General features: G+C 46.6%; 1 protein-coding gene and 1 long non-coding RNA gene across 2 annotated transcripts in view; both read left to right on the plus strand.

The window, feature by feature from the left end:
• The window catches only part of SLC16A9 (solute carrier family 16 member 9), a 62,535-nt gene that overhangs the window by 22,942 nt on the left and 12,673 nt on the right, over window positions 1-26,920 (plus strand). Inside the window, exons 4-5 of the mRNA XM_075348700.1 lie at window positions 21,680-21,823; window positions 25,949-26,044. Coding sequence (XP_075204815.1) covers window positions 21,680-21,823; window positions 25,949-26,044 — 240 coding nt within the window. The remainder of the gene's footprint in view (window positions 1-21,679; window positions 21,824-25,948; window positions 26,045-26,920) is intronic.
• Window positions 11,689-14,498, plus strand: LOC142310890 (uncharacterized). Its single transcript, XR_012754222.1, has 2 exons — window positions 11,689-12,038; window positions 14,061-14,498. It is a non-coding gene; the product is annotated as an uncharacterized LOC142310890 (long non-coding RNA).

Raw genomic sequence — 26,920 nt, forward strand, 5'->3', positions numbered from 1 at the left:
TGTTTAGAGTCCAAAAGGCAGTGCATATGTGGGGCCCCGAGGTTCGGTGTCAGTGCAGCGGCGCATTACCTTCAGGGACTCCACGCGGCTGGATCTTGTCACAGGTAGGAAATCCTCTATTTTGATTGTCGTGACGCCACTCTCAGAATTGCGGTCAGTGGGGACCGCCACTGCAGGTTAGGGGTGCCTGGGGCTGATAGTAGGTGCAGTCAGTTGTAATAGCCTCCTGAGAGTGAGGCATGCCCCAGGGTCCCGTGTAGGTGTGTGGAACTACAAGTCGCAGAATGACTCACACGCACAAGCAGGATGTCTTTCAGGGATTTTACTCACTGATGGTGGCAGGGTGAGTAACCCGGGCGTAGCTGGGATGAACCAGGCTGGAACCAGGTGTCCTTCAGGCTGACTTATGAGGGTGGCTACCAACTCGCCTTCCTTAGCCCGTTGTGTTTTGGGGTAACCCCTGCTTGAAGCCCTGCTGGGGTCGCCCAGGGAAGTTGCTGGTGCCTCTCTCCCCTTCTTTTTCGCCCGTTTGCTTGTAGCCTGGACCAGGTCACTCCGGCTGCTTGCCTCCTGTGAGCTATGGGCCCTCACTTTGCTACGTGGCTGCGGACTCTGTGGTGTTGTCTTGGGGGTGTAAAGTGCCCCCTCATGCAGGTTTGGCAAAGGACAGGTGGATCTATCCCTGCACTGGGACCTGTTACCCGTTTGGGCCTGGTATCTCCCTGACAGTCTCCTTACTTTCCACTCCGTTGCTCTCTCTTTAGCCGTGTGTGGATTTCGGGCAGCACTACCAGGTGACCGTTCTCCCCCGTCGGTAGTCACTGCGCGTACGTTGTCAGAATTGTGTAGAGCTACAGGGTCTGCTTCTGCCCTCCCTGAACTTCACCACTCAACTGTCTTCGGCTCACTCTTCCCTCCTCTCCTGTTCTTGCCTACGTCACCTAGCAACCAGGCTCTCCACCACACCCCTCGAGTGGAGATGGAGGCTTCGCCCCCTCCTGGGATCCCCAGGGGTCCTCTCAAAGGTAAATGTGTGAGACCTGATCACTATGCGCCTGTGTAGTCACACCTCGGTCAGCCTTCTGGATTACCTGTTTTGTACTGTCCCCAGCATGGGTGCAGTACTCAGTGGTGCCTGACCAGGTCAGGGGCGCCACACATACATCCCCAAAAATATCATATGACCGTGAAGTTTGTAGGTAAGAACATCATGGTGTGGGGCTTTTTCAGCTTATAGCACTGGCAACCGTCATATAATTGAAGGAAGGATGAATGCACAAGTATACTGAGACATTCTTGAAAAAAATCTGCTGCCACCTGCCAACATGATGAAGATAAAATGAAGGTAGACATTTCACAAGACAATGATCCCAAACACACAGCCAAGGAAACTCTCAATTAGTTTCAGAGAAAGAAAATAAAGCTGCTAGAATGGTCCAGACAATCACCGGACCTGAATCCAATAGAACATTTTTAGAAGGAACTAAAGCTCAGAATTCATAAATAGAGTCCTTGGAACCTTCAGGATTTGCAGAGTGTTTGTGTGGAAGAATGACCCAAATTCACACCTAAGCAATGCATGCGACTAATTTTTCCCATATATGAGGTATCTTGAAGTTGGCATCACCAACAAAGGCTTTTGTATGACGTACTAGCCACTTACTGACATTGGACATATCGATACATCATATTTTGCGGTGCGTTCCCACAAATGGTACTTTCGATACTTCCTGTGAATCTTGCAGGCACAGTAGATGTGCCTGCCTTATCACTGCCAGGAGCTCAGTTTCAGTGATAGCCAATGCCTGCACCATGCTTAGCTGTTTAACCTCCTAAATGCTGCAATCAATAAGTCATTGCAGCATTTAGGAGGCTGGGAGAGGGAATGCGCTCTCTCTTCCGCCCGATCGGGACCCTTGCAATGTAATCACGGGGTCCCTGCCTACAATGGCCTCTTAGGCCATGCCAGGAGCATCAGGAACAACCAGATCTATAAAACTGTGGTGCAAGTTAAAGGGAACCTGTCATCAGAAATTTAGCTTTAAACCTAAAAGTTTCCCCCTCTGCAGCTCCTGGGCTGCATTCTAGCAATGTTCCTGTACTTTTTGTGGCCCCTTTTAAACCAAATTAAATACATTATAAACTTGTACCTTTTGCTATGTAAATTTTGTAAATCGTCCATGGGGGCGGGCTCTCTGCTGACCATTGCTGTTCCTCCAGCAGATTTACGCCGCCCCCCAACACTGAATTTCATATCTCAGGGCGCCGCCCCTGGGCGCCCGTGGTCCCGCGCATGCGCTGTGCGACTGTAGCGGGACTGTGCACTGTGTGCACGTGTGACCGCTGGTGATGTTTTGCGCAGGCACGAGGTTATGGGCGGCGCTGTGAGTGTCATCAGCAAGTGCCGCCCATAACCTCGTGACCGCACTTTCCCCTCTTCCTCCAGCGTTCTGCTCAAGCGCTTGCTGGCCAGATGACCCGACATCACTTCTTTCCCATCTTGCCCTGCTGCAGGGTAAGATGGGAAGGAGGTGACGTCGGGTCACTTGGCCGGCGAGCGCTTGCGCAGAACGCTGGAGGCAGTGGGGGAAAGCGCGTCCACGAGATTATGGGCGGGTACTTGCGATGCAATCACAGCGCCGCCCATAATCTCGTGCTTGTGACACACGTCACCAGCGATCCTGGTGTGGGCGGCACCTCGGGCGCAGTGGGCGGCGTCCTGATGGATGAAATGGAGCGTGGGGGGACAGCGTCAATGTGCTGGAGGAACAGCAACGGTCAGCAGAGAGCTCGCCCCCATGGACGATTTACAAAATTTACATAGCAAAAGGTACAAGTTTATAAAGTATTTAATTTGGTTTAAAAGGGGGCACAAAAAGTACAGGAACATTGCTAGAAGGCAGCCCAGGAGCTGCAGAGGGGGAAACTTTTAGGTTTAAAGCTAAATTTCTGATGACAGGTTCCCTTTAACCCCTTCAGTGAATACCATTGAAAAAAGTAGTAAAAACTGTTTTTTCAGCATAGAGCTGACAAAAAAGTGTAATAAATACGCATTCAAAAAGTTATACATAATTAAAAATGATATCAATGAAAATGTAATCTTGTTCTGCAAGAAACAAGCCCCCAAACAGATCCATTAGAGAGAAAACAAAAAAGCTATAGCTCTCAGATTATAGCATCGCAAAAACATTTTTTTTTTCTATAAAATTGTTTTTATTGTGTAAAGGGGAAAAAAAAACCAATTCCTGAATTGCTGTTTCTTCTTGATTCTGCAGAATAAAAAGCGATCAAAAAATATTATGTGTCCCAAAATGGTACCAATAAATACTCCAATTTATCCCATAAAAAAACAAGCCCTTGAATGACTGTCAGTAGAAAAGTAAGATACCATAGCCTTCAAAATACGGTAATGCAAAAAACAGTTTTTAGTGTGATAGTAGCTTAAGCTTGAAAAAAATAAATACATCTAGTATTTTCTGTAATTGTACTGATCTGTTGAATAAAGCTGCCTAATCACTTATACCGCAAGGTAAATGGGGTAAAAAAAGTAAAATAAAGCCAATTGTTCAACTGTTGTTGATTTGTTGTTTGCCTCCCAAGGATCGTAGTACAGTGCAACTCACATTTATCCTGCAATCCATGGTGAGCACTTACACCAGGGATTACGTGTAAATCTCTGAAAAACATGATTTAGACAATATTCCCTACGGAAAATTGCTTGTAATGATGGAATCCCTTTGAACTGCCATCTGGCCTACAGTCCATTGGTGTCCATCGTTTTACTTGTATTTTTTGGTATACACTAAAGTGCGGTCAACAACATTTGAAAAGAAGGACACCGCTAAACATAAGCCAAACAGAGTACAGATTAACTCTGCTGCCTCATTAATGAATGGGTCCATCAGGGATTTTACCTGAATCACGTATTTCGGAGATGAAGATGGAAACTCTAACGTAAGTGCTCAGCATAGAGCACGATAAATGTCAACTGAGCCAAAATGCTCTGTACCCCAAATTCCCACCAATAGCATTCAACTTAATGCATAAAAAACAAGCCCCCACTCAGGTTTCTCATCTATTAACTCAAATATTGGGGGCTACCACATTGCTGGTAGCACAAAGGATCTAAAAAAGCAATACAGCTCACCCCCTTAAAAAAGAAATCCAGCAAACTCTGCACTTCCAAATCCAAATGCCCCTCTCCCTTCTGAGCACCACAATGTGCCTAAACTACATTTAGCATCCACATGATTGGCACTGTTGTAGTGAGGAGAGCCCAAGAAAAATACTGAGTGTGTGTCTTCAGAAACATGAGCTGGGCACAATGTATGGGCACTACAATGTACTGGGCACTACAAGAAATTGCACAAAAAATTATATGGTGCATTTTCTCCTGTTATCCTTGTGAAAATAAAAAAATAAGGCTAAAACATCATTTTTTTGTGGGGAAAATTTGATTTTTTTTATTTTCACGACTCAACATCATAAAATTCTGTGATACACCTGGAAGTTCAAGGTTCTCACCACAAAACTAGAAATATTCCTTAAGGGGTGTAGTTTGCAAAATTTGGCCACTTTTGGGGGGTTTCCACTGTTTTGGCACATCAAGAGCTCTCCAAACTCAACAATGGCACCCGCTATTTATTTCAGATGATTTTGCTTTCCAAAAGGCAAATGGTGTGCCTTCCCTTCCGAGCCCTGTCGTGCACCCAAACAGTTGTTTTCCATCACATATGGGGTATAGGCGTTCTTAGGAGAAATTGCACAACAACTTGTACAGTGCAATTTCTCCTGTTACCCTTGTGAAAATAAAAAAAATTGAGGCTAAAACAATATTTTTGTGGGGAGAATACGATTTTTTATTTTCACGCCTCAGCTAGGCACAACAGAGGCTCACCAAATGCAACATGGTGTCCGGTATCGATTCCAGCTGATTTTGCATTCCAAAAGTCAAATTGTAATCCTACCCTTCCGAGCCCTGCCATGCTCTCAAACATTAGTCTTTCACCACCTATGGGGTATCGTGGTACTCAGGAGAAATTGCACAACAAATTGCTGAGTTCATTTTCTCCTAATAACTTTGTGAAATTGAAACATTTTGGTCTAAAGCTCCATTTTTGTGGGAAAAAGTAAAATTTTAATTTTCTTCATTCCACGTTGCTTTAATTTCTGTGAAGAACCTAAATGGTTAATAAACTTCTTGAATTTGGTTTTGGGTAGCTTGAGTAATGCAGGTTTAAAAATGTTGTCAATTTTGTGTATTTTCTGTCATATAGGCCCCTGAAAGTCAATTCAAATGTGATGTGGTCTCTAAATGATTGGATTTGCTAATTTTGTTGGAAAAATTAGAAATTGCTGATGAACCTTTAACCTTTCTAAGTTCCTAACAAAAAAAAAATTATGTTTCATAATTGGTGCTAATGTAAAGTACACATGTGGGAATTGTTATTTATTAAGTATTTTGTGTGACATAAATCTCTGGTTTAAGGGAATAATAATTAACAGTTTGAAAAAAATTTAAAATTTTTTGCCAAAATTCCGATATTTCCACTGTCATGAAGTACAATGTGTCATGAAAGAACAATCTCAAAATCACCGAGATCCGTTGAAGCGTCCCACAATTATTACCACATAAAGTGACACTGGTCAGAATTGTAAAATTTTGCTGTGTCATGAAGGTTGAAAAAAGGCTTTGGTGGTTAGGGGTTAAATACATTTCATTAAGCATGTTCAATACTTTTTTCTTGAGTCATTTCTCATTATTATACATCACTATGGGTACACATCATCTATCGTTTGATTTCTTTGCTTTGTGGATTGGATGGGTTGTTACCGACATCTGGTGAGAAATTCATGTCACTAGCACCTTTAGAAATATATTCACTTAGAAAATTGGTGACACATTCAATACATATTTTACCCGCTGTATATATGAAGGTGGGGATAGGTAATCTTTTAAGGTCATCATTAAAATGGAAGGAATTATATACAGTAACCATTAAAAGCCTTTCTGTATATAAAAGAAAAACTGCCTCTAGAGAAATCTATAAAGGCCAAACTCCAAAGCTATATAGATATCAGACTTCAAAGTATAGAAGCCAGTCACAACTGTGAAAAGTAGTTTAGGCCTAAAATAAAGCTTTTTTTAAAGAAAAAAATAGAACAACACAATTCCCAGTTAAGAGTAAAAGTTTATAGTATGAATTCGTCAGCAAAAAAAAAAATAATCATGTACCGATTTATCAACTTCCCATTTAAAGGGGTTGTCCACTACTAAGACACCCCCTTCACATGTTACCTCAGGTAAAATAATAAAGGCTATAATCACCTCCTGTATCGCCGATGTCCCAGCTGTGCAATAGCTTATGTCCCTGGGGCCCACGTGGGGTTGTGTCACGCTCCCCGGGTCCTCTGCTCCGCTCCCCGGCTCACCTGCCACGCTCCCCGCTCTCCAGCCTCCATTGCCCGCGCTTCCCAGGCCTCCTGGTCCCCGCTCCCGGCGCCCGTCGGCTTCCCAGCCTCTGCCCGGCTCTGCTGCTTCCTCCTTTCAGCTTCCTGCCCTGGCTTCTGGCACCCGGGCCGCGCGCATGCGCATTAGGGCGCGCGCGCGGTCACTGACCCTTTCTTAAAGGGCCAGTGTCCACTAACAGGAAATGATGCACTAAGGTACAGGGTATAAAGGGGTTTAATGTCCAAGGGGGCGGGGCCTGTTCTTCGTGTTTCCCAAGCTAGGAGTCAGGTCCCCTTGTGTTTCTGTGAGATACTTACCTCTGTCTCTTCTAGAGCCGATCCTGCATTGCCATCCGGTCCTGCTGTATCTCGAACCCCGAACGCTGCCTATCTGCCATCCTGACAGTCCGTACCATCTCTGTTCCCTGCGGTGACCCGTCATCTCGCTCCAACGGTTCCGGACCCCGCCTGACATCATCCCGGCTTCCGAACCTGAGCTCCGTCACCCGGACCACCATCAGTGACCCCGTGGTCCCAGGGACTTCTCCATTGTGCTCTACTGCACGGACTGTCCTGCTACCTAAAGTGCTCCGGCTACCGGACTCCTTTCCCTCATCGGGGAGTTCGGCCCAGTGGATCCACCTCCCGGGTCTGCCCATCCATCTGGCCCTAACAGTAAGAACAGGCCATGGATCCCGCCGAAGCACTAGCGGCCTTGCATGAGGAACTCCAACGCCAGCGTGAAGTCCAGACCCGCATGCTGAACTTTATGACTTCCGTGGACGCCCGCTTGAACACGCTACAAGCCTCGGTCACATCTTCAGCGCCCCAGGCCTCCACTAGTCAATCCACGGCTCCCGCTCCCGTGGCAGCCTCCCCGGATGCTTCCAGACTTCGTTTGGCCTCACCACCCCGGTACGCCGGTGATCCTAAGACCTGCAGGGGGTTTATAAACCAATGCTCCCTCCATTTCACGCAGCTGCCGCATTTGTTTGCCTCCGACCAAGCCAAGGTCGCCTTCATAATGTCACATCTAGAGGGCGAGGCACTGGCGTGGATGAACCCCTTGTGGGAGAAGGAGGACCCTATGACCAAGAACCTCCAGGAGTTCCTGCAGGCCTTTCGCGGCACCTTTGACGAGCCTGGACGCGCCTCCGCGTCTGCTTCATCTCTTCTCCGGTTACGTCAGGGAACTCTGACGGTGGGTCAATACGCCATCCGTTTCCGCACCTTGGCTTCAGAACTCGGCTGGAATAACGAGGCTCTAACCGCCGCCTTCTGGGAAGGACTCTCGGGTCGAATCAAAGATGAGCTGGCTGGTCGTGACGTACCGTCCACCTTGGACGCTCTGATTACCCTAGCGACTAGAGTGGACATTCGCTTTCAGGAGCGCTCCAAAGAGGTGTCCCATGAGAGACGTCCAGTAAGGCATTCCTCTCCTCCACAGAAGCCCGCCGTACTCCAGTCAACGGCCTCTGGTGTCCCCGTCCATGAGCCCATGCAGATTGACCGTGTGCGACAGTCTGAACAACGTCGAGCAGAGCGGCTCGCCAAGGGCCTCTGCTTCTACTGCGGAGAAGGCACACACCTGCTACGCTCCTGTCCAGAGAGGCCGGGAAACTCCAAAGCCTAGGGTTGGTAGGAGAGGCCACCCTAGGTGCTGGGACTCTCTCAGACCCGGTTACATGGACTGTGCAAGTGACAACGGGAGAGACGCGGTTCACGGCTGAGGCATACCTCGATTCTGGGGCAGCAGGCAATTTCATCCAGCAGGCCACGGTGGACAAGTACCAGGTGCCTGTAACTCCACTCGCCAAACCTCTTGTGATTGCCTCTGTGGATGGGAGACCCCTCTCTGACACCATCTCCTGGATCACCAAGCCGCTTGAACTGCGTATCGGTGCTCTGCACACCGAGAACATCGCTCTCTACGTCCTCCCACACATGTCACATCAAATCCTGCTGGGCCTTCCTTGCTTGCGGACACACGAACCCTCAGTCAGCTGGGGCACTGGTGATATCACTCGATGGGGGCCTTCTTGTCATGAGAACTGTCTGAAGACCATACAACCCATCCGGCGACCTCCGGTTCCAGAGTCCCTACCGGGACTGCCCTCAGCCTATTGGTCCTTCGCGGACGTCTTTGATAAGAAGGAGTCAGAGGTACTTCCGCCACATCGTCCTTACGATTGTGCCATTGACCTGCTCCCGGGAACTACACCACCTCGAGGACGGATATATCCACTGTCTCCAGCCGAAACAAGGGCCATGTCTACGTACATCACAGAGAGCCTGGCTAGGGGATTCATTCGGAGATCCTCCTCTCCTGCTGGAGCAGGCTTCTTCTTCGTAAAGAAGAAAGAGGGCGACCTACGCCCATGCATAGACTACCGGGGATTGAACCAAATCACCGTAAAAAACAAGTACCCCCTGCCGCTCATCCCCGAATTGTTTGATCGGCTCAGAGGAGCTCGTGTGTTCACCAAGTTGGATCTTCGGGGTGCCTACAACCTGGTCCGTATCCGCTCGGGGGACGAATGGAAGACCGCGTTCAACACTCGCGATGGGCACTATGAATATTGCGTGATGCCCTTCGGCCTGTGTAACGCACCAGCAGTCTTCCAAGAATTAGTGAACGACGTGTTCCGGGACCTTCTCTACGTCTGTGTGGTGGTATATCTGGATGACATCCTTGTCTTCTCTCCGGACCTCCAGACCCACCGAGAGAACGTGCAACTGGTTCTACAAAGACTGCGAGAGAATCGTCTGTACGCCAAATACGAGAAGTGTGTCTTCGAACAGTCTTCTCTCCCCTTCCTGGGTTACCTCATCACCGATACCGGACTGCAGATGGATCCAAAGAAGGTCTCTTCTATTCTCAACTGGCCTCCTCCTTCTGGACTGAAGGCAATCCAACGCTTTCTGGGATTCGCCAACTATTACCGCCAGTTCATTCCTCACTTCTCTGCTCTGACTGCTCCTCTCTCCGCCTTGACCAAGAAGGGGGCTAATCCAAAGGACTGGTCACCTGCGGCCGACGCCGCGTTTGGCTCTCTAAAGCGAGCCTTTGCCTCCTCTCCTGTACTCCACCGTCCAGAGTTAAACCGCCAGTTCACCTTGGAGGTGGATGCCTCCTCCTCGGGAGCCGGAGCAGTGCTCATGCAGAAGTCCTCCTCCGGGAAGATGGTGACTTGCGGTTTCTTCTCCAAGAGCTTCTCCGCGCCTGAACGCAATTACACCATCGGTGATCGAGAGCTATTGGCAGTCAAACTGGCTCTGGAGGAATGGCGCTATCTTCTGGAAGGAGCAGTGTACCCCGTCATTATTTACATGGACCACAAAAACCTGGAATACCTGCGGTCTGCTCAGCGACTAAACCCACGGCAAGCCAGGTGGTCCTTGTTCTTTGCCAGGTTCGACTTCCAGCTCCATTTCCGACCTGCGGACAAGAATGTACGCGCTGATGCCTTGTCTAGGTCTTTCATGCCCATGGAGCAAGAGGAGGAGACATCCCAACCCATCATCTGTCCTAGTAAGATTATTCCGGTGGCTCCTGTCACCCTGGCCCAGATACCGCCTGGGAAGACCTATGTCTCTGAGACTGACAGGCAAAAAGTGTTACACTGGGGCCATGCCTCGAAAACAGCCGGTCATGCTGGTCAGAAGAGAACATGGACTGCGATTGTACGTCATTACTGGTGGCCATCCCTTCGCACGGACGTCGCCTCTTTTGTCTCTGCCTGCTCCTCTTGTGCCAGGAACAAGACGCCCAAACACCTGCCATATGGCCGTCTTCTGCCTCTGCCTATACCCTCAGTTCCCTGGCAACACATTGCTATGGACTTTATTACGGACTTGCCATTGTCCTCCGGACACACAGTCATATGGGTCGTGGTGGATCGGTTCTCTAAAATGGCCCATTTCGTCCCTATGGCAGGACTGCCCTCTGCCCAGGAACTCGCGGACGCCTATATACATCACATCTTCCGCTTGCATGGCTTTCCATCACATATTGTGTCCGACAGAGGAACTCAGTTCACCTCCCGCTTCTGGAGGGCTCTCTGTAAACATCTGGGAGTAACTCTGGACTTTTCTTCGGCCTACCATCCTCAGTCGAACGGCCAAGTGGAACGGGTCAATCAGATATTGACCTCCTTCTTACGTCACTACGTCAACGCCCATCATGACGATTGGTCCACGCTTCTTCCTTGGGCTGAATTCTCCCATAATCACCACGTCAGTGAGTCCTCCTCCAGTTCTCCCTTCCATGTCGTCTATGGACTACAGCCGTCTGTTCCATTGCCTGTATCCTCTTCCTCGGATATCCCTGCTGCTGATGCAGTACTCCGTGACTTTACAACCATTTGGGACTCAGTAAAGGCATCCCTTGCACGTGCATCTCTGCGGATGAAGAGACACGCGGACAAGAGACGTCTGGATCCTCCATGTTTCTCTCCAGGAGATCTCGTCTGGCTTGCTTCTAAGTACGTCTGATTGAAGTTACCATCCTACAAGCTGGGACCCCGCTACATCGGACCGTTTAAAGTCCTCGGCAAGATCAATGAGGTCTCCTACAAACTGCAGCTCCCGGCCACGATGAGGATTCCCAACTCCTTCCACGTCTCTCTGCTCAAGCCGGTTGTCCTTGGTCCCTTCTCCGCTGCTGCCAGCCCGGCTCCTCCTCCTATTGCTGAGGACGACATCTATGCGGTAAGGGATATCGTGGCCATGAAGACCGTACGAGGTCGGCAGTTCTTCCTGGTGGACTGGGCAGGGTATGGTCCGGAGGATAGGTCCTGGGAGCCCCGGGAGAATGTGGGTACTCCTCTGATCCGTGCCTTCCTGTCCCGGTTGCGGGGAGGGGGGCGTGGGGGGGGTACTGTCACGCTCCCCGGGTCCTCTGCTCCGCTCCCCGGCTCACCTGCCACGCTCCCCGCTCTCCAGCCTCCATTGCCCGCGCTTCCCAGGCCTCCTGGTCCCCGCTCCCGGCGCCCGTCGGCTTCCCAGCCTCTGCCCGGCTCTGCTGCTTCCTCCTTTCAGCTTCCTGCCCTGGCTTCTGGCACCCGGGCCGCGCGCATGCGCATTAGGGCGCGCGCGCGGTTACTGACCCTTTCTTAAAGGGCCAGTGTCCACTAACAGGAAATGATGCACTAAGGTACAGGGTATAAAGGGGTTTAATGTCCAAGGGGGCGGGGCCTGTTCTTCGTGTTTCCCAAGCTAGGAGTCAGGTCCCCTTGTGTTTCTGTGAGATACTTACCTCTGTCTCTTCTAGAGCCGATCCTGCATTGCCATCCGGTCCTGCTGTATCTCGAACCCCGAACGCTGCCTATCTGCCATCCTGACAGTCCGTACCATCTCTGTTCCCTGCGGTGACCCGTCATCTCGCTCCAACGGTTCCGGACCCCGCCTGACATCATCCCGGCTTCCGAACCTGAGCTCCGTCACCCGGACCACCATCAGTGACCCCGTGGTCCCAGGGACTTCTCCATTGTGCTCTACTGCACGGACTGTCCTGCTACCTAAAGTGCTCCGGCTACCGGACTCCTTTCCCTCATCGGGGAGTTCGGCCCAGTGGATCCACCTCCCAGGTCTGCCCATCCATCTGGCCCTAACAGGTTGTGATGTAACACGTCCAATTAGCTCCAGCTTCTGTCTCTCCACCTTCGGACGAAACAAGCAATGTACAGGAAGTGAGTGCAGCCACAGCAATCACTTCCTGTTAATTAACTCGTTTGGTCCAAAGGCGGGGAGACAGAAGCCGGCACTGATTGGATGAAAGGCTCGCGTGACGTCAGAGCGTTGCGTAAGCCCCGGGAATGTGAACTGTGGCACCGCTGGAATAGCACCGGTACAGGTGGTGAGTATAGGCTATATTATTTTACCTGGAGAAACACGTGGAGTCAGAAGGGGTTGTCCTAGTAGTGGATAACATCTTTAAATGAATGGAATCTTCTAGTTTCGGTAAAACAGTGTTCCTCATCTGCAGTTTGCTTTAAAAAAAACAACTGTGCTCCGCTCAAACCTCCATGTATCCAGTTCTTAGTCTCCATTACCGCTCCTGATGACTGCCATTGTCTGCAGTGCCAATGTCACATTGATAGCACTGTAGCCAATCAGTGAACTCGGCAGCTCACAATCGGTGGTTCATGTAGTTCGTCTGAGCTCACTTTTTGGCTGCAGTTCTGTCGACGTAACGTAACATCAACACTGCAGATGTACTGCCCCAGCAATGGTCGAACCGCTCGAATCCGGTCATCGCTACTCGTGGCTCGAGGGTCTCCTGACCCGGGGGCTCAGTGCCACTGAAATGTAATGGGGGAATATTTACAGGGGATTAGATAGTTCATGATGCCACCCGTTGTTTGCGGTAACGGGGAGTACCGCCGCTGCCGTTGGGAGTACCTGGGGTGATGGAATGGGAGCAGCCAGATGACGTTACCCTCCACGGGTAGAGAAGGCCCCGGGACTCTGGATGGTAGAATTGCAGGGGAACGCAGGCTCGCTGGGAGCAGGGGGTGATCAGATACTCACTCAGAAGGAAAGCAGACGCTGACAACATAGTAAACCAAGTCTCTGGGTGCCGCTGCCCTCTTGGGGGAGCTCGTTCAGGTCTCCATCCCCTGCAGTACTGCCTGATGTTTTAGAGCCTGCCTCCATGCACAAATTTTAGTAGTGTCCAAGTGGCCCGTAAGCTTGAAGCTGTCTGGGCCCTGCTCCCCACTTTTTGTGTGAAGGAGCTGTGCTCTCAGGAGCTCACGCTTTGGATTTCAGTGGGCTGCTTGGTTGCAAAGCCCTATCCCCCTCGTTGCGCTAGTGCCCCCGATCTCTGAGCTTCGTGGGGACAGTCCATAAAGGCCCTATCCTCCGCAGGTTAATTGCCGGGTTGCTTGAAGCCTCTCCCCGACCTAGGGTCAAGTACCCCACCGTGCTTTCGGTCGCAGACCGGCTGTTGTACTTGCTGATGACCGTCCTCCGAGACTCAGCCGGGCACCCAGTCCCAATATCCCACGACCGGGTCTCCAACTCCTCCAGGTCCAGACCACCGTCTGCAACCCAATCTTCTCCTCCCCGGGAGCCGCACACTCCCTCCTAGCTCCTCACTGCTCGAGGGCTGCCACTCAACTCTCCTCTCACTTCACTCCCCTGGAGCCAACTTACTTGTCACCTCCCACCTCCCTGCCTGACCGCTAGGTGAGCGGCCCTATTCCAGCTTAGCAGCCCACTGGTGTGCCTGACAAAGTGTGGTGCGAGGTGTGATTGGGATTTTTGGATGCTGATGGAGGCAGTGCTGCAGGTTGGGAACTCGGAACCAAGATGGGTTGAGTCCTGCACTGGGAGATAAAGAGAGTACAGTACCCTGTGATGACCTGACTAGTCCAGGGTCGTCACACAGACAATATTAGACTCAGCGACAGATCTGTGGAGGGTGAGCAAAGCTTGGATTGTTTTTTAAAGCAAGCCACAGCTGGAGGACAGGACAATTTGCATTACAATCAAAGATGAAGCAAATGTTATACTGACACTTTCAGTAGCGTATGCAGTGTCAATTTAATGTTTGTTCAATAACGGCTTGTAAAAGTGAAGTTGACGATTGTTATTTTTCCTCCCAGGATTCAATATACCGCAATGGCTTCTTAACGTGAGGTCAGCAATGAAATTCAGGCAGCACAATGCTAACAGGAACAGCCCAGAGCGCCCGCTAAGCTTCTCTACTGATGTTTACTCCATAGAAATTCCTGCCAAGATTAATCAGTTATCTGAGGAATTAAAATGGGTTTAAAGTTTGTTTTAGTTAAACAAATGGATAAAGAAAGACCTACTTTGTAACCAATTGAGGTGCGTTATGGTGGTCAAACATGGCTCATACCTTCCCTGCTCTGATGCCACACGACTAAGGAGTAGTTTAAACATAGAGGGGTTTTTTTTATATCCCCTCCAAGATGATATTAAAACTTATTGCAGTCTTGATTATCTGCCATTGAATGATTGATTTTTGATTTTATAGTCTATAAAGTCTATAGCAGTTAATAAAATGACTAAACCTCAAATGCAGGTGTCAAACCAACGATTCTTATCACTTTATAACATGGTACTTGTAAATAGTTAAATATTAGATCCATTTTCTTTTTTGGATAACTCTTGAAGGTATCTAAATCCTATAGCTGTCTAAAGTTACAAAAAGTCCCAAAAAGTGAAATACCCAAAAAGTCAAATATTGTACAATTTTCATAAAAAAAGGGAAAGATGAGGTATATCTGAAGTTCATCTGTTAGGCTCTGGTCACTTTTAATATCACAGAAACACTAGGTCACAATACTGCTCTACATACACAATATAGGACTACAGGATGCAGCAAGCTACTATGATAATTAGACATCAGCGAACCTATTTGGTTCACGTTCACCAAGTTCAGATTTGGTACAAGCCTTGGCCAATTCAGCTAGGGCTCGGCTACCTGAGCACTTTGCTCAAAAGTCGGTATTGTTCGGTAACTGTTTGCCGAAAACCCACTCCCAGCCCCATCACAGCCATGTGAAATATTAGCATTGCTTTGATTGCCAGGGAAATCACTGTAAAAAAAAATGAAGCAAAAGGGTTAAAGCACGACATACTTACCGGGTCTCCCCGTGGCTGTAACTGCTCCTGCGGCTGTACGTCTGGGGACACTGATTATCCCTCATACATTCACTGCTTTCAATGCCCACCGGCCTGTCTGATTGGCTGCAGTCAGACCCTTCCCTCAGACAGCTTCTGTGATTGCTTGCAATCACAGACGATATCCACTGGTCTATTATATCGAGGTGTAATATAAATAAATAAAATGGAGTAGGGTCCCCCCATCTAGTGATACCAGCACAAATAATGTCCACCACTACAGGCTGTAGCCCCCAGCCATGCACTTATCTTGGCTGTGTACCCGGCTCTTCCCGATTTGCCCTGGTGCGGTGGCAATAGGGGTAATAAAGGGTCAATCACAGCTCACAACTACACTTAAGCTGGGTTTACACACTGCAACATCGCAAAGGACATCGCTGTAACGTCACCGGTTTGGTGACGCAATAGCGACCTCCCTAAGTCTCTGCTAAGTCTCTGGTGAGCGTTCAAACAGGCAAACCTGGCCAACAACTCAACAGCGATCCGGACCTGCAGAGCGACCTAGCTGGTTGTTTGGGGACGTTGATAAGCAGCCTTTTGAAAGGGAAGTTGCTAACAAAGTCGCTGCAAAGTCTTCACACACTGAAACTTCATGCTGCACAGCGGGAAACAAAGGACCTAGGAATGGTCCTGAACGATTTGTAACGATTACAACTTCACAGCAGGGGCCGGGTCGCTGATAGGTTTCACACACTGCAACATCGCAAACAACATCGCTATTGCGTCACAAAACCGGTGACGTTACAGCGATGTCGTTTGAGATGTTGCAGTGTGTAAACCCAGCTTTACAGTCACATTGGAGACTTGTTAAGAATGGCTTGCTTTATTGCTTCCGTATTTTCTTTCTTTTACAGCCCCTTACATCATTTTACAATACTGGCGTCCCATTGAATTCAGTGGGTTTGGTATATTTGCTGATCTGTTTGTCGAACAGCTTGGTGAACACCGGGAAGCTCGGTAAAGATTGGTGAACCGAACTTTGAAAGGTTCGCTCATTTCTAATGATAATGGCTAAGGCAGCACTGGTGCAAAATACTGATGAAACAAACACTCATATACCTACCTTTCATACTGTAGATTGTCCAGTATTACAAATTTACACAGATCAGATTTGTACGGGGTGGTGCACACTGTCTGGCTTTCACCCTCTTAGTGACGCCCATGCTGTTAGCTCAGTTGGGCTGCCCAGCACTTTATAATTACACTCCACAAGGTCAGACACCCCAATTCTGGTCACTTTTATATCATGCAGTGCCATTTTTCATGTCAAAACTAAGGACAACCCAGCATGACCTGATTGTTCCCATTATGATTCAACATAGTAGAGTACTGTTGTCATCAATACGTAGGGCAGATTTGGCTCCACCATGCAAATGTGAACAGAGCCCAACAGATACACAAATACTTGATAGGGTCTGGTATTCACCAAGAGGCTTCTCGGCTAATACCAATCGACTGGTGGATATTAACACTGTCCAATCTGTAAAGAGGAGTATGCACTTAGGATACCTATTGGTCCAAAGACTAGGGGGAATATTCTACAGGAACACGCTAATCCATCATGCCCCATCCATCTTTATACCCAGAAATGTGTCATTGGGAAGAGTCAGAAGACTTCCATATACATTAGTTGTTGATGCAAACAATCACACTAGTGATGTCTATTGTTTTTCTTAGTACTGATAAATAATACTGCACAATGACATACTGTAATTTGTCTGCAGAAAGTATTCACATCCTTATACAAGCACACCATTGTATTCACAGTGGGAAATAAGAGCTATACCAAGCCCTGTGTACCTTAATAAAGCGGAATTACGGAAAGTATTGTGTTAATCTTATGGAAATCTTTATATTAAATCCCCACATGCTATCTGAATACTTAAATTATTAGCAAGCATGTAAATAATATATTTTGCAAGTTTACAAGAGGACAGATTTTCTAGGGTGCATGAGAAAAATTACCCCTCATTAGAAGGCTGATGGTAGGTTTGTTTCTAATGGAAGGAAGACCAGAAATTGAAAATATAGAAAAGAGAAGTATAAAGCATTAGTAACACTTAAGAAGAATCTAACTATACTGTATATATGCTTATGCTGCATTTTCAAAGACAATTCCAGTAATGAGTTTACATGGTCAGTCCACTCCTCTAATACTGAGAAATCAACATTTAAATTGATATGCTAATGAGTTTGAAGAGCTATTGTACGTAGATCTGAAGCCACTGCCGCTCCAGCTCTATTCCCCTCCCATGCCGCCTCCTCTGGTAGTGATATAGGGTAATAATATAGGATGTTGAGAAGATAGGATGGCCGCAACCGACTGCAGGGTGAGTAACAGTTGGAAGTTGGGTTTGGCTCATGGGGGAGGAGCTTGTGCTGAGGGAAAGAGACAGATGCCATCTTAGAGTTCAGTTGAGGAATGACCAGAGTGAGTGCGGACATAGAGGTCCTTCAGGTCATTTTTGTCACATTCTAAGGGTGATTTGTGGTAGGAAGGAGTGAAAAACCAAGCAAGGTTAGCGAAAAATTACCACAGAATTTCAGAAGGTGGTTACACCCAGAGACAAGCCCGGCAGTGAAATCTGGGACTGATCAAGGAGCCAAAAGCTATCCTTCTGGGTAGGCTCTGTAGACAGACGCTTAGTAGCAGGCCTTGGGTAGCTTACAGCTGAGAGGAAGTGGGCCGACAGAGTAAGTAATGAACTTGAGACGAGAATGCAGTCCTAGGGTGTAGAACCGCATAGGGACTAGGGGGATTCTCATGAATGGTATTTTTGTGCTAAGCTGAGTGGTGGCAGAAGGTCTAAAAATAATTGGACCATGATTAAGACAACTTGTTGAAATGCGTCGTTCTGAACTGGGGCTAGAATTTACTTTTGCATGTCCCTGGATTTTTTATTCATTCTATTATTCCAATAAAGAAAGAAAATTTTTTTTATTCAATATAAGTCTGCGCTGGATTCATACATCTTTATTGCTATTGCTTGGTATTCCTAACCATCCGTGCGCTGGATCTCCACTACGGGACTGCAATATTGGTGAGCTGAACAATTTATTCTGTTTCTATTCTAAAAATAATTGGTACAATAACATCACCTCAAGGGAACATTGAGGGACTGTGTCTTGTGGTACATTGTATTATGGAAATATTAAATAAGTTACGTGTCAACTACATATTCTGCTTGTTCGTCCACCAATAACTTCAGTAAAATCTTGTTTATGAAGAACCAGTGGTCTCCTTCCTTGAACTTTCTAAAAACTGGTCCTTGCCAGCCCACGCCTATAGTAGCATGTGGCCTGCAGGTGCATACCAACCGAAGTTCTAAAGGCCACACACACAACCAGGACCACGCTTGTCCTGTTAAGTGGGGCGATGGCGTCTACTGGAGGGAATCCCTTGCGCACAACTACCGCTTTGTGCTCACACTTTACATGAGTTCAGTCAAAGGAGACATCAAACAAGCAAGAGGAGGTGTCCTGGTCAGGGAATAGAGCTGGACTGACAGAGGCTTCAGATCTACCATAGACATTTGGATATCACTTCAAATACTGATTTCTCAGGAATGGACTGACCATGCAAAGAAATTACTGGACTTGTTTTTGAAAGAGTCACATTCACATAAGTATATTTTGGGGTGTGAAATCATGCTGACAGATTCCTTTTCAGGTCCCCAAACAAATTAGGTTAAATTCAGTTGAATCCATTGATTTAGAATGCAATGAATGACTATCGGATGTGTATGGAGGCCTCCGGACTCTCCCCTGACAGATGATGAAAGGTCAGGCTGTTGGCTCTTCAATGGACTATTGTTTTGTTTTCAGGGGAGATAAGTCCTCTGCTTTCTCCTCTCTCTCTGTGAATAACACATGAATCTCGGACAATCATGTGTATGGGAGACCAGAAGAGATAGATGTCTGTCGAAAGAAGGTTCAGCCATCAGCTATCTCATAAATATGGCCAGCCTATTCTTTCTTGAGGTTCAGTGCTAATTTTTGAGCGTGAAATATTCCATTCATTAGAGCTAAAAGGAAAATCTACCGATTAGTGACCTTCTGACATGTCAAAGACCTCTGTAGAGAGCAGCGAACGCTCTGTCATCTTCTTACACATATCGGTAGTTAGTCAGCAGATCATTTATGGTTTGTTTTTGAAGTTTGTTGGTGAAAAGTAATTGACCGAGCAACAACATAAATGTACCTAACTGGTAATGTTATGACACTTAGTTTATCTGATATTTTTTCCTCAAACACCCATTTCTACCTTTCTCAGTCTCCTTGAGTGAAAAATCAACAAGCAGAATAACAATTAACCTGAAGCCATCTGGTCACCTTATGCTAAAGGTTGCACAAATTGCTTTTACTATCATTACATATGGTTAGACTAACACATTTATTTCACATAAGTGCCAGGTGATACGTTATCTCACTATTTTTGACTTCTTGGAACTATGAATTCTGCTGACAAAACGATAATAACAGGAAACAACCCTTGGGAAATCCATCAAGCATTTAACGTCCTCATGTCACTTAGAGACCAGTTACTATCTTAAAGATTCACTACGGAAAGACAAAAACATTGATTTCAAATATAAAGAAATAAAATATAACATATCCCATTATTTTTTTTAATTGATAGAAAATTGAACAAACTTTAAATAGGAACATGATGGATTTACATTTAAGATAATCAATAGTTTCATTGAGCAACAATAAAAGCTAATATACTCATTGGGAGGGAAAAGTCAAAAATCGTAAGAAGAGACAAGGGGCTTTTTTGTAACACTTTAAAGAGTGTACTTAGCAGACAAAAATATTTGTTAAAGGAGAGAAGGAGGGAATATATCAAGGGCTGTTAAAAATAGAATAGCTCCCCAAAGATTTTCATACACTGGATTTGGAATAAGGAAAAAAGAAGTCCATACACTGTAGAGCAGAAATGGAGCAAATACGAGAACATCCACCATGGGTTAAGCATATCAATTTGTTGATCACAATCTTGAAAGCACAGTGAGAATATTCTAGAAAACTACCAAATGTACAGAGCTACAAACTATTAGCACCTTGGAGGCCGATCTCATGGTTGGGGTCAATATGACCAATTTGAATAGGTTTTTTCATTGGAACTTTAACACCTAGGCATCATATTCTTCCACTACACTGGATATCAATCACTCTAGGGTAGTGTTCCTCAACTCCAGTCCTTAAGGCCCACAAAAAGATCAGGTTTTAAGAATTTTCTTAATATTGCACAGCTGATGGAATTTTTCCCCTGTGCAATAGTGAGGAAATCCTGAAAACCCATCACCTGTGCAATATTGTGGAAAACCTGAAAACATGATCTGTTGGTGGACCTTGAGGACTGGAGTTGAGAAACACTGCTCTATGATAATATTCTAGTGAATCATGAATGGTCTAGGTCTGGTCTTCTCATGCTAATTCGACAATATGCAGACAGAGTAAAATTCTGTCTAGTAGAGATGAGCAAACACAAGGTTCAGTGTTCGGACTTCTATTAAAAAAAACCCCTGAGTTTGGATGCTTTATGTATGAACCTCTCTCACTCAAACATCGTTGTGCTCGGATACGCTCGGTGCTCAGCCCAGTGCTAGCCACTTGCAGTGTTTGAATGGCTCGTACTGGGGGTAACAACAAAACGATCGGAGGTAGTGTGCACGAAAAAACAAAAACAGGAAAAACCTCGCCCACCTGCTTCCGGAAGGGATCTCTTTATGCCTGGCTGCATGTGGGCGGAGACCCAAACTGCCCAATTAGTCACTTCCATTGGTGTTCAGGTGAAGTTTGGGTTAAGAACTTTATATAAAGTCCAGCTGAAAGAGCCAAAGCGAACTTCCACGGGTTCGCTAATCTCTAATGTCTAGGACTTACCAAGTGTAGTGAAAGTCCAAGCCTAAGTTAAAAATCTCTCTCAGTTTTCCTGTTTTTGTCTCCTGCAATCTAAAATCACAAAAAGTATAAAATGAGTCAATTATGGTGCTTAACATGAGATAGCTGCAGCCATGGAAAGGTACAGGTTATGATCACGTCTACAGAAAATTCCTCATCCACTGAGCTTCACAAATAACTCGGGGCATCACAAACTTGAGTTAGCCGCAAAGTTTGAGGAGCACCCGTCCTGGTGATCGAGGCATAAGGACTCTACTATAACACCATGTGCAGGGTCATTTAACTTATTTAACCAGGATTAATTTTACAGTCTCCTGTAATAAGAAGTCATAGATCAGGATAAATTTTAAAAGTAAGCCTCTTGAGTTGAGATGGAAAGGGAAGTAAGGGGTTTGAAGCTTGGAACTAGAAAAGAGAAGGGTAAAATGTAAGCTGAAATAGGGAGGGGGTAGGAATAAATGAATTGGACGGTGTGTTCTAGGTAAAAAAAAAGGTAAAAAAAGTAGACAGTAGAACTGCAGAGAAGTTTATATTGGTATCCAAGTAGTCAAAGAGTGAGTAATGGACCTTCTATAAAGTCATGTTTTCTTTAAATATTAAGATACATGTGAATTTCTATTCTATTTTTCAAACACAAAACCATTGTTATCTTTGTTCCCCTCTCCAGGTCCTTTGTGTAGTGCAAGTGTCTCTTCTTTTGGTGCTCGTCCCGTCACCATTTTCAGCAGCTTCTTGGTAGCTGGAGGACTCATTCTGAGCAGTTTTGCGCCCAATGTCTACTTCTTGTATTTCTCATATGGAATTATGGTTGGTAAGTGATTTACTTTCAACAGTTTATTTTTATGTCCCATCATGCTCTAAAGATTATTCATCCAATCAGTTGACTATGTTCATCGGTAGGCCATACTGTAGAATGTGCAGCAGTATCTGCAAAAACGTGCGCTCCACTCTTAGGAAGAGGAATTCCATTTCTGCTCTCAGGAGAATCTTCTTTTTATTAAAATGCCATTCATAATAGAACTGTTTATTGAAAATAGTGAAACAACTTGTATTTGTATGTAGGATTTACTAAAATAATTATGATAAGCTCAGTCAGACATCAGTTTTTTACAAGCATAAGGAAAACAGACCTATTTTTTTTTTGGTCAGAGTTTCATCTGAGTGTCATCAGTTCCTCTAGTATGTGAAAAAAAATGATCTGATCTCTTCCTGTTGAGCAGTCCATGAAAATTGCACCACACTTGGAAGTGCCATTTGATTTCTTCACTGACCCGTAAGGCTGCTTTAAACGCTACGATTTATCTGACGATATGTCGTCGGGGTCACGGTTGTTGCGTGTGACACCTACGAGCGACTCCGAACGATCGCAAAAATAGCGAAAATCGTTGACACGTTCTTCATTTTTAAAATATTGTTCGTCGTTTTGAATGCAGCAGACATATTACTACATTTGACACCCTGCCAACGATGAACAACATCGTTAGTTCCGTCCGTCATCAGCGACGCGGGCATGTCGTTACGAGCAATGCTCCACGCCTCCTCCGCTCTCATTTGTGGTCCCAACTGCGTTCTGATCAGGCAGCCATGGTTGATAAGGCATACACAAATCGTAGGAGATTCTGACAGTATGGAAGTTTGGGGCGTGGAGAGGGTGAGGCAATCACACGCCAGGGTGTATGCTATGGACAATTATACGCGTCTGTCGTTGCCGGAATCGTTGGGAGGATTGCTGTGTGACAGTGTCCATATGACCACCTTGGTCAAACAATATATCTCTGAACGATGTAGCATCATTTATTAGATGGGTACGTGTGACCGCTACAAAACGACCTATGAGCGATCTCGGCAAATCGTACCAACGATCTGGGCGTGACACATCACTAACGAGATCGCTAGCAATATCGTTGTGTGGCCTTTAGACTTGCACTTTTGATTTTGATCCGACACCCGGATAAAAATCAGAAATGACTCCGCTATTTTGCATGGATCACTCGGTCCTCAGAAAATCACAGGTGTGAATGACCTCAGGTATGAGTGCTATCTATGGAAAACACGTATAGCATTCATACACAAAAAAAACAGTCTGAATGAGGCCTAAGTTTAAGGTCACACTTGCGTATCGCTTCTGATGAGAGAGCAATAGATGCGATATGCTAATGACCCTCGGCTTAGGCTCTGCTCCGAGTGTGATCGCAGTGTCATGTGATAGTGATCCTATCGTCAGATCGCATCACAGCTGCAGAGGAGGGGGAGGGTTTAATCCCCCAATCTCCTCCATTGTCAGCCTGTTTGTATATCGCACTGCACTTGGATAACATTCGAGTGCAGTCTGATGTTTTTCTCGCACTCATAGACTTGAATGGGTGCAAGTAACATGCCTCTCACAGACAATCGCATGCTGCTATTTGTTCCTCTGTCCGATTAGGGCTAAGGAAAGACACGCAGATCTGAGCTGCAACATTGTCTTAGGCCTCAAACACACATCCGTGAAACACGTGCGTGTTTGGTCCGTTTCCATATATACCGGAGACACGGACAAACGTGCACCAATGTTATGCTATGTTTGAGGTCACACGTGCATTATTCCATACGGTCCGTGTGTCCGTGTTCGTAATACGTATGTGTATCTGTTTTGCACAGAAGCATGTCCGTTTTCTGCACGGAACACGCACACACGGACCCAATGGAAGTCCATTGGTCCATGAGCACACATACGTGACACGGATGCATCTCCGTATGCTCCGTGTACGTTTTGTGCTTTTTTCCAGCGATGTTGGTCATTCTTTATTTTTCTGTGTATGTCGGTCAATTTCCCTCAGTCCTTCGGTCGGTCAATTTCCCTCAGTTCGTCGTTCGGTCTCTCTGTCTTGTCTGTCCCTCTCTCAGTCTGTCGGTCAGTCTCCCCCCTCTCTCATACTCACCGTTCCTCGATCACCAGCACGGCGCTGCACAGCTGTTAAAAAAAACTCCGGTGGCATTTACTATTTTGAAAAAGCCAGCTGCTCATTAATCAATCTCGTATTCCCTGCTTTCCCCGCCCACCGGCGCCTATGCTTGGTTGCAGTGAGACATGCCCCCACGCTGAGTGACAGCTGGCTCACTGCAACCAATCACAGCCGCCGGTGGGTGTGTCAATATCGAGCAGAAAAATAAATAATTAATTTAAAAAAAAATGACGTGCGGCTCCCCTGATTTTGATACCAGCCAGGGTAAAGTCAAACGGCGGAAGGCTGGTATTCTCAGGATGGGGAGCCCCACATTATGGGGAGCCCCCCAGCCTAACAATATCAGCAAGCAGCCGCCCAGAATAGCCGCATTCATTAGATGCGACAGTTCTGGAACTCTACCCGGCTCTTCCCGATTTGCCCTGGTGCGTTGGCAATCAGGGTAATAAGGAGTTAATGGCAGCAGCCCATAGCTGCCACTAAGTCCAAGATTAATCATGCCAGGCGTCTCCCCGAGATACCTTCCATGATTAATCTGTAAGTTACAGTAAATAAACACATACACCTTTATTTGGAATAATAAACACTAACAAATACCCTCGTTCACCACTTTATTAAGCCCGAAAAAGCCATCTATGTCCGGTGTAATCCACGGAGGTCCCGCGTCGCTTCCAGCTCTGCAACATGAAGGTGACAAGAGCTGCAGAAGAACACCGCCGCTCCTGTCAGCTCCACACAGCAACTGAGGTGAGAAGCGCGATCAGCGATGATGTGACTCAGGTTACTCGCGGCCACCGCTGGATCCTCCAACTGTGACTGCAAGTCGCCCAAGTGACAGCGATGAAGTCACAGGTGAGTTGCGGTCACGGGTGGAGGATCCAGCTAGCCGCGGGTAGCCTGAGTGACAGCAGCGCTAATCGCGCTGCTCACTTTAGTCACTCAGGGGATTAGCGGTCACCGGTGAGTCCTTCAGGGGTGACCGCTAATCAATACGCGACACAGACAGATTTGCGGTATGACAATGAAGTCGGGTGAAGTTCACCCGAGTTCATTCTCATCGCGTGACTCTGTCTGCTGTCAGCCGACATGTATCAACGCCATTGTGCATCACACATGGAACATTTCACATGGGCAACACACGGACATGTCACTTACGTATCTCACGCACACACGGACATTCAACATGCACACACGGCTAGTATACGCAATTCACACGCATGCCACACGTACCATAAAAACGGACTTAAAACGGAAAACGGACCCGAAAAACGTAACGTAACACATGTGCGTGTTTTTCACGGATGTGTGCTGGAGGCCTTATATGGGGCCGAGCGCAATGTGAGATGTTCTCACTGCACTCATGCAAGTCATACGCAAGTGTGACTCTACCCGAACAGTTTTTACAATGAGGATGGTATACACTAGTATAGGTTAAAGGGAAATGACGTACTGTTTAAATCAAGATTTCCAATTTTTTGTTGTTGTTTTTTTCAAATCTAGCATATGATGCCAGATATATGGGCTTATTTTTAGTGCTAAGCGAACCGCGGCACCGCTGGAAGGTGAGTATAGTGTTTTTTATTTTACCTGGGGTAACGGGGAATCAGAAGGCGGTGTTCTAGTAGTGGATAACCCCTTTTAACTAAATAAATTATAAAGCTTCTCCTATACTTTGCAATCTGTGTGGTGTACGTGTTTTTCACCGATCCATAGACTTGTATTGCTCTTATCATTCGTGCTGCTTGAAAAAAACGGACATGTCTCCATGTGTGTTCATGTAAAATACAGACATTTGCATAGCGTTATAGATTATAATGGGTGTGTGTTATATCCATGGAAAAACGTTTATCACACATATGTGCCACGTGTGAATGAGGCCTTATGTACAGTACGTGGACTGCTGCAACCCCTATGATAAATATTGAAATTTTGCACGATCAATTAAAGTTATGCCTCTAAATAACTAATTACTTTACAATTCTTAACTTTAGGTTTCGGATGTGGCTTACTATACACAGCCACCGTGACTGTCACCTGTCAGTACTTTGAAAAACGCCGAGGACTTGCACTTGGGATTGTCTCCACAGGTAATTCATTAGCATCTAATCTGTTTCTACTGTATGCATATTTCGTTTTAGTTATTTTCGGTATTGCTTGTATTGAAAAAATTTGGTATATATTTTAAAATTGGTATATTATTTTTTTCCCTAGACTTTGGTAATAAATAAAACAGAGAGACTACAAGGAAGTCTGGTCCTAGTTTGTATTGTCCTAGAGACAGGTTAAAAAGTTGGCAAACTGGGGAATTGCCCAAGGCCCCCTTTTACTAGTGGTCCTGGAGATGAGACAACGCCACAATGGCTCAATCTGGGCCGCAAGGTGACTCAGTGGATAGTACTGTTGATTTGGGTTCTCTAGTTTCCTTCCACACTCCAAAGATATACTTATATAGAATTCAGATTGTGAGTAGTGATGAGCGAGCATGCTTGTTACTACTCGGTACTCGCACGAGTATCACTGTACTCGGGCTACTCGGCGGGGACCGAGTAATCTCGCGATACTCGTGCTGTACTCGTGGTCTTCATCCCTGCATGTTGGCGCTCTTTTGAGAGCCAGCCCTCATGCAGGGATGGCTGGCAGACCACTGCAATGCCACAGCCCTGTTAGTTGTGGAATTGCAGTGATTGGCCGGCCCGCACAGCGTGACCGAGCCTTTATACCGGCGGGCGCGCTGTGCTCTGCTCACAGCCATCCAGACAGTCAGTGCAGGGAGAGTGTCGCTGCTTCAGGGAAAGGTTTGCGGCCCTTTATAGCTATTTCCGTAGCAGGGCTGCAAACAGTGTGACCAAAAGTCCTTCTCAGGACTATTCTAGTTGTATACAGGCAGGCAGGGTATAGCCAGGTCGGAGTACAGTAGCAGAGTCCTTCTCAGGACTATTGTTGCTGTATACAGGCAGGGTATA

The sequence above is a fragment of the Anomaloglossus baeobatrachus genome, chromosome 5, assembly GCF_048569485.1.
Source record: "Anomaloglossus baeobatrachus isolate aAnoBae1 chromosome 5, aAnoBae1.hap1, whole genome shotgun sequence".
Lineage (NCBI taxonomy): Eukaryota > Metazoa > Chordata > Amphibia > Anura > Aromobatidae > Anomaloglossus > Anomaloglossus baeobatrachus.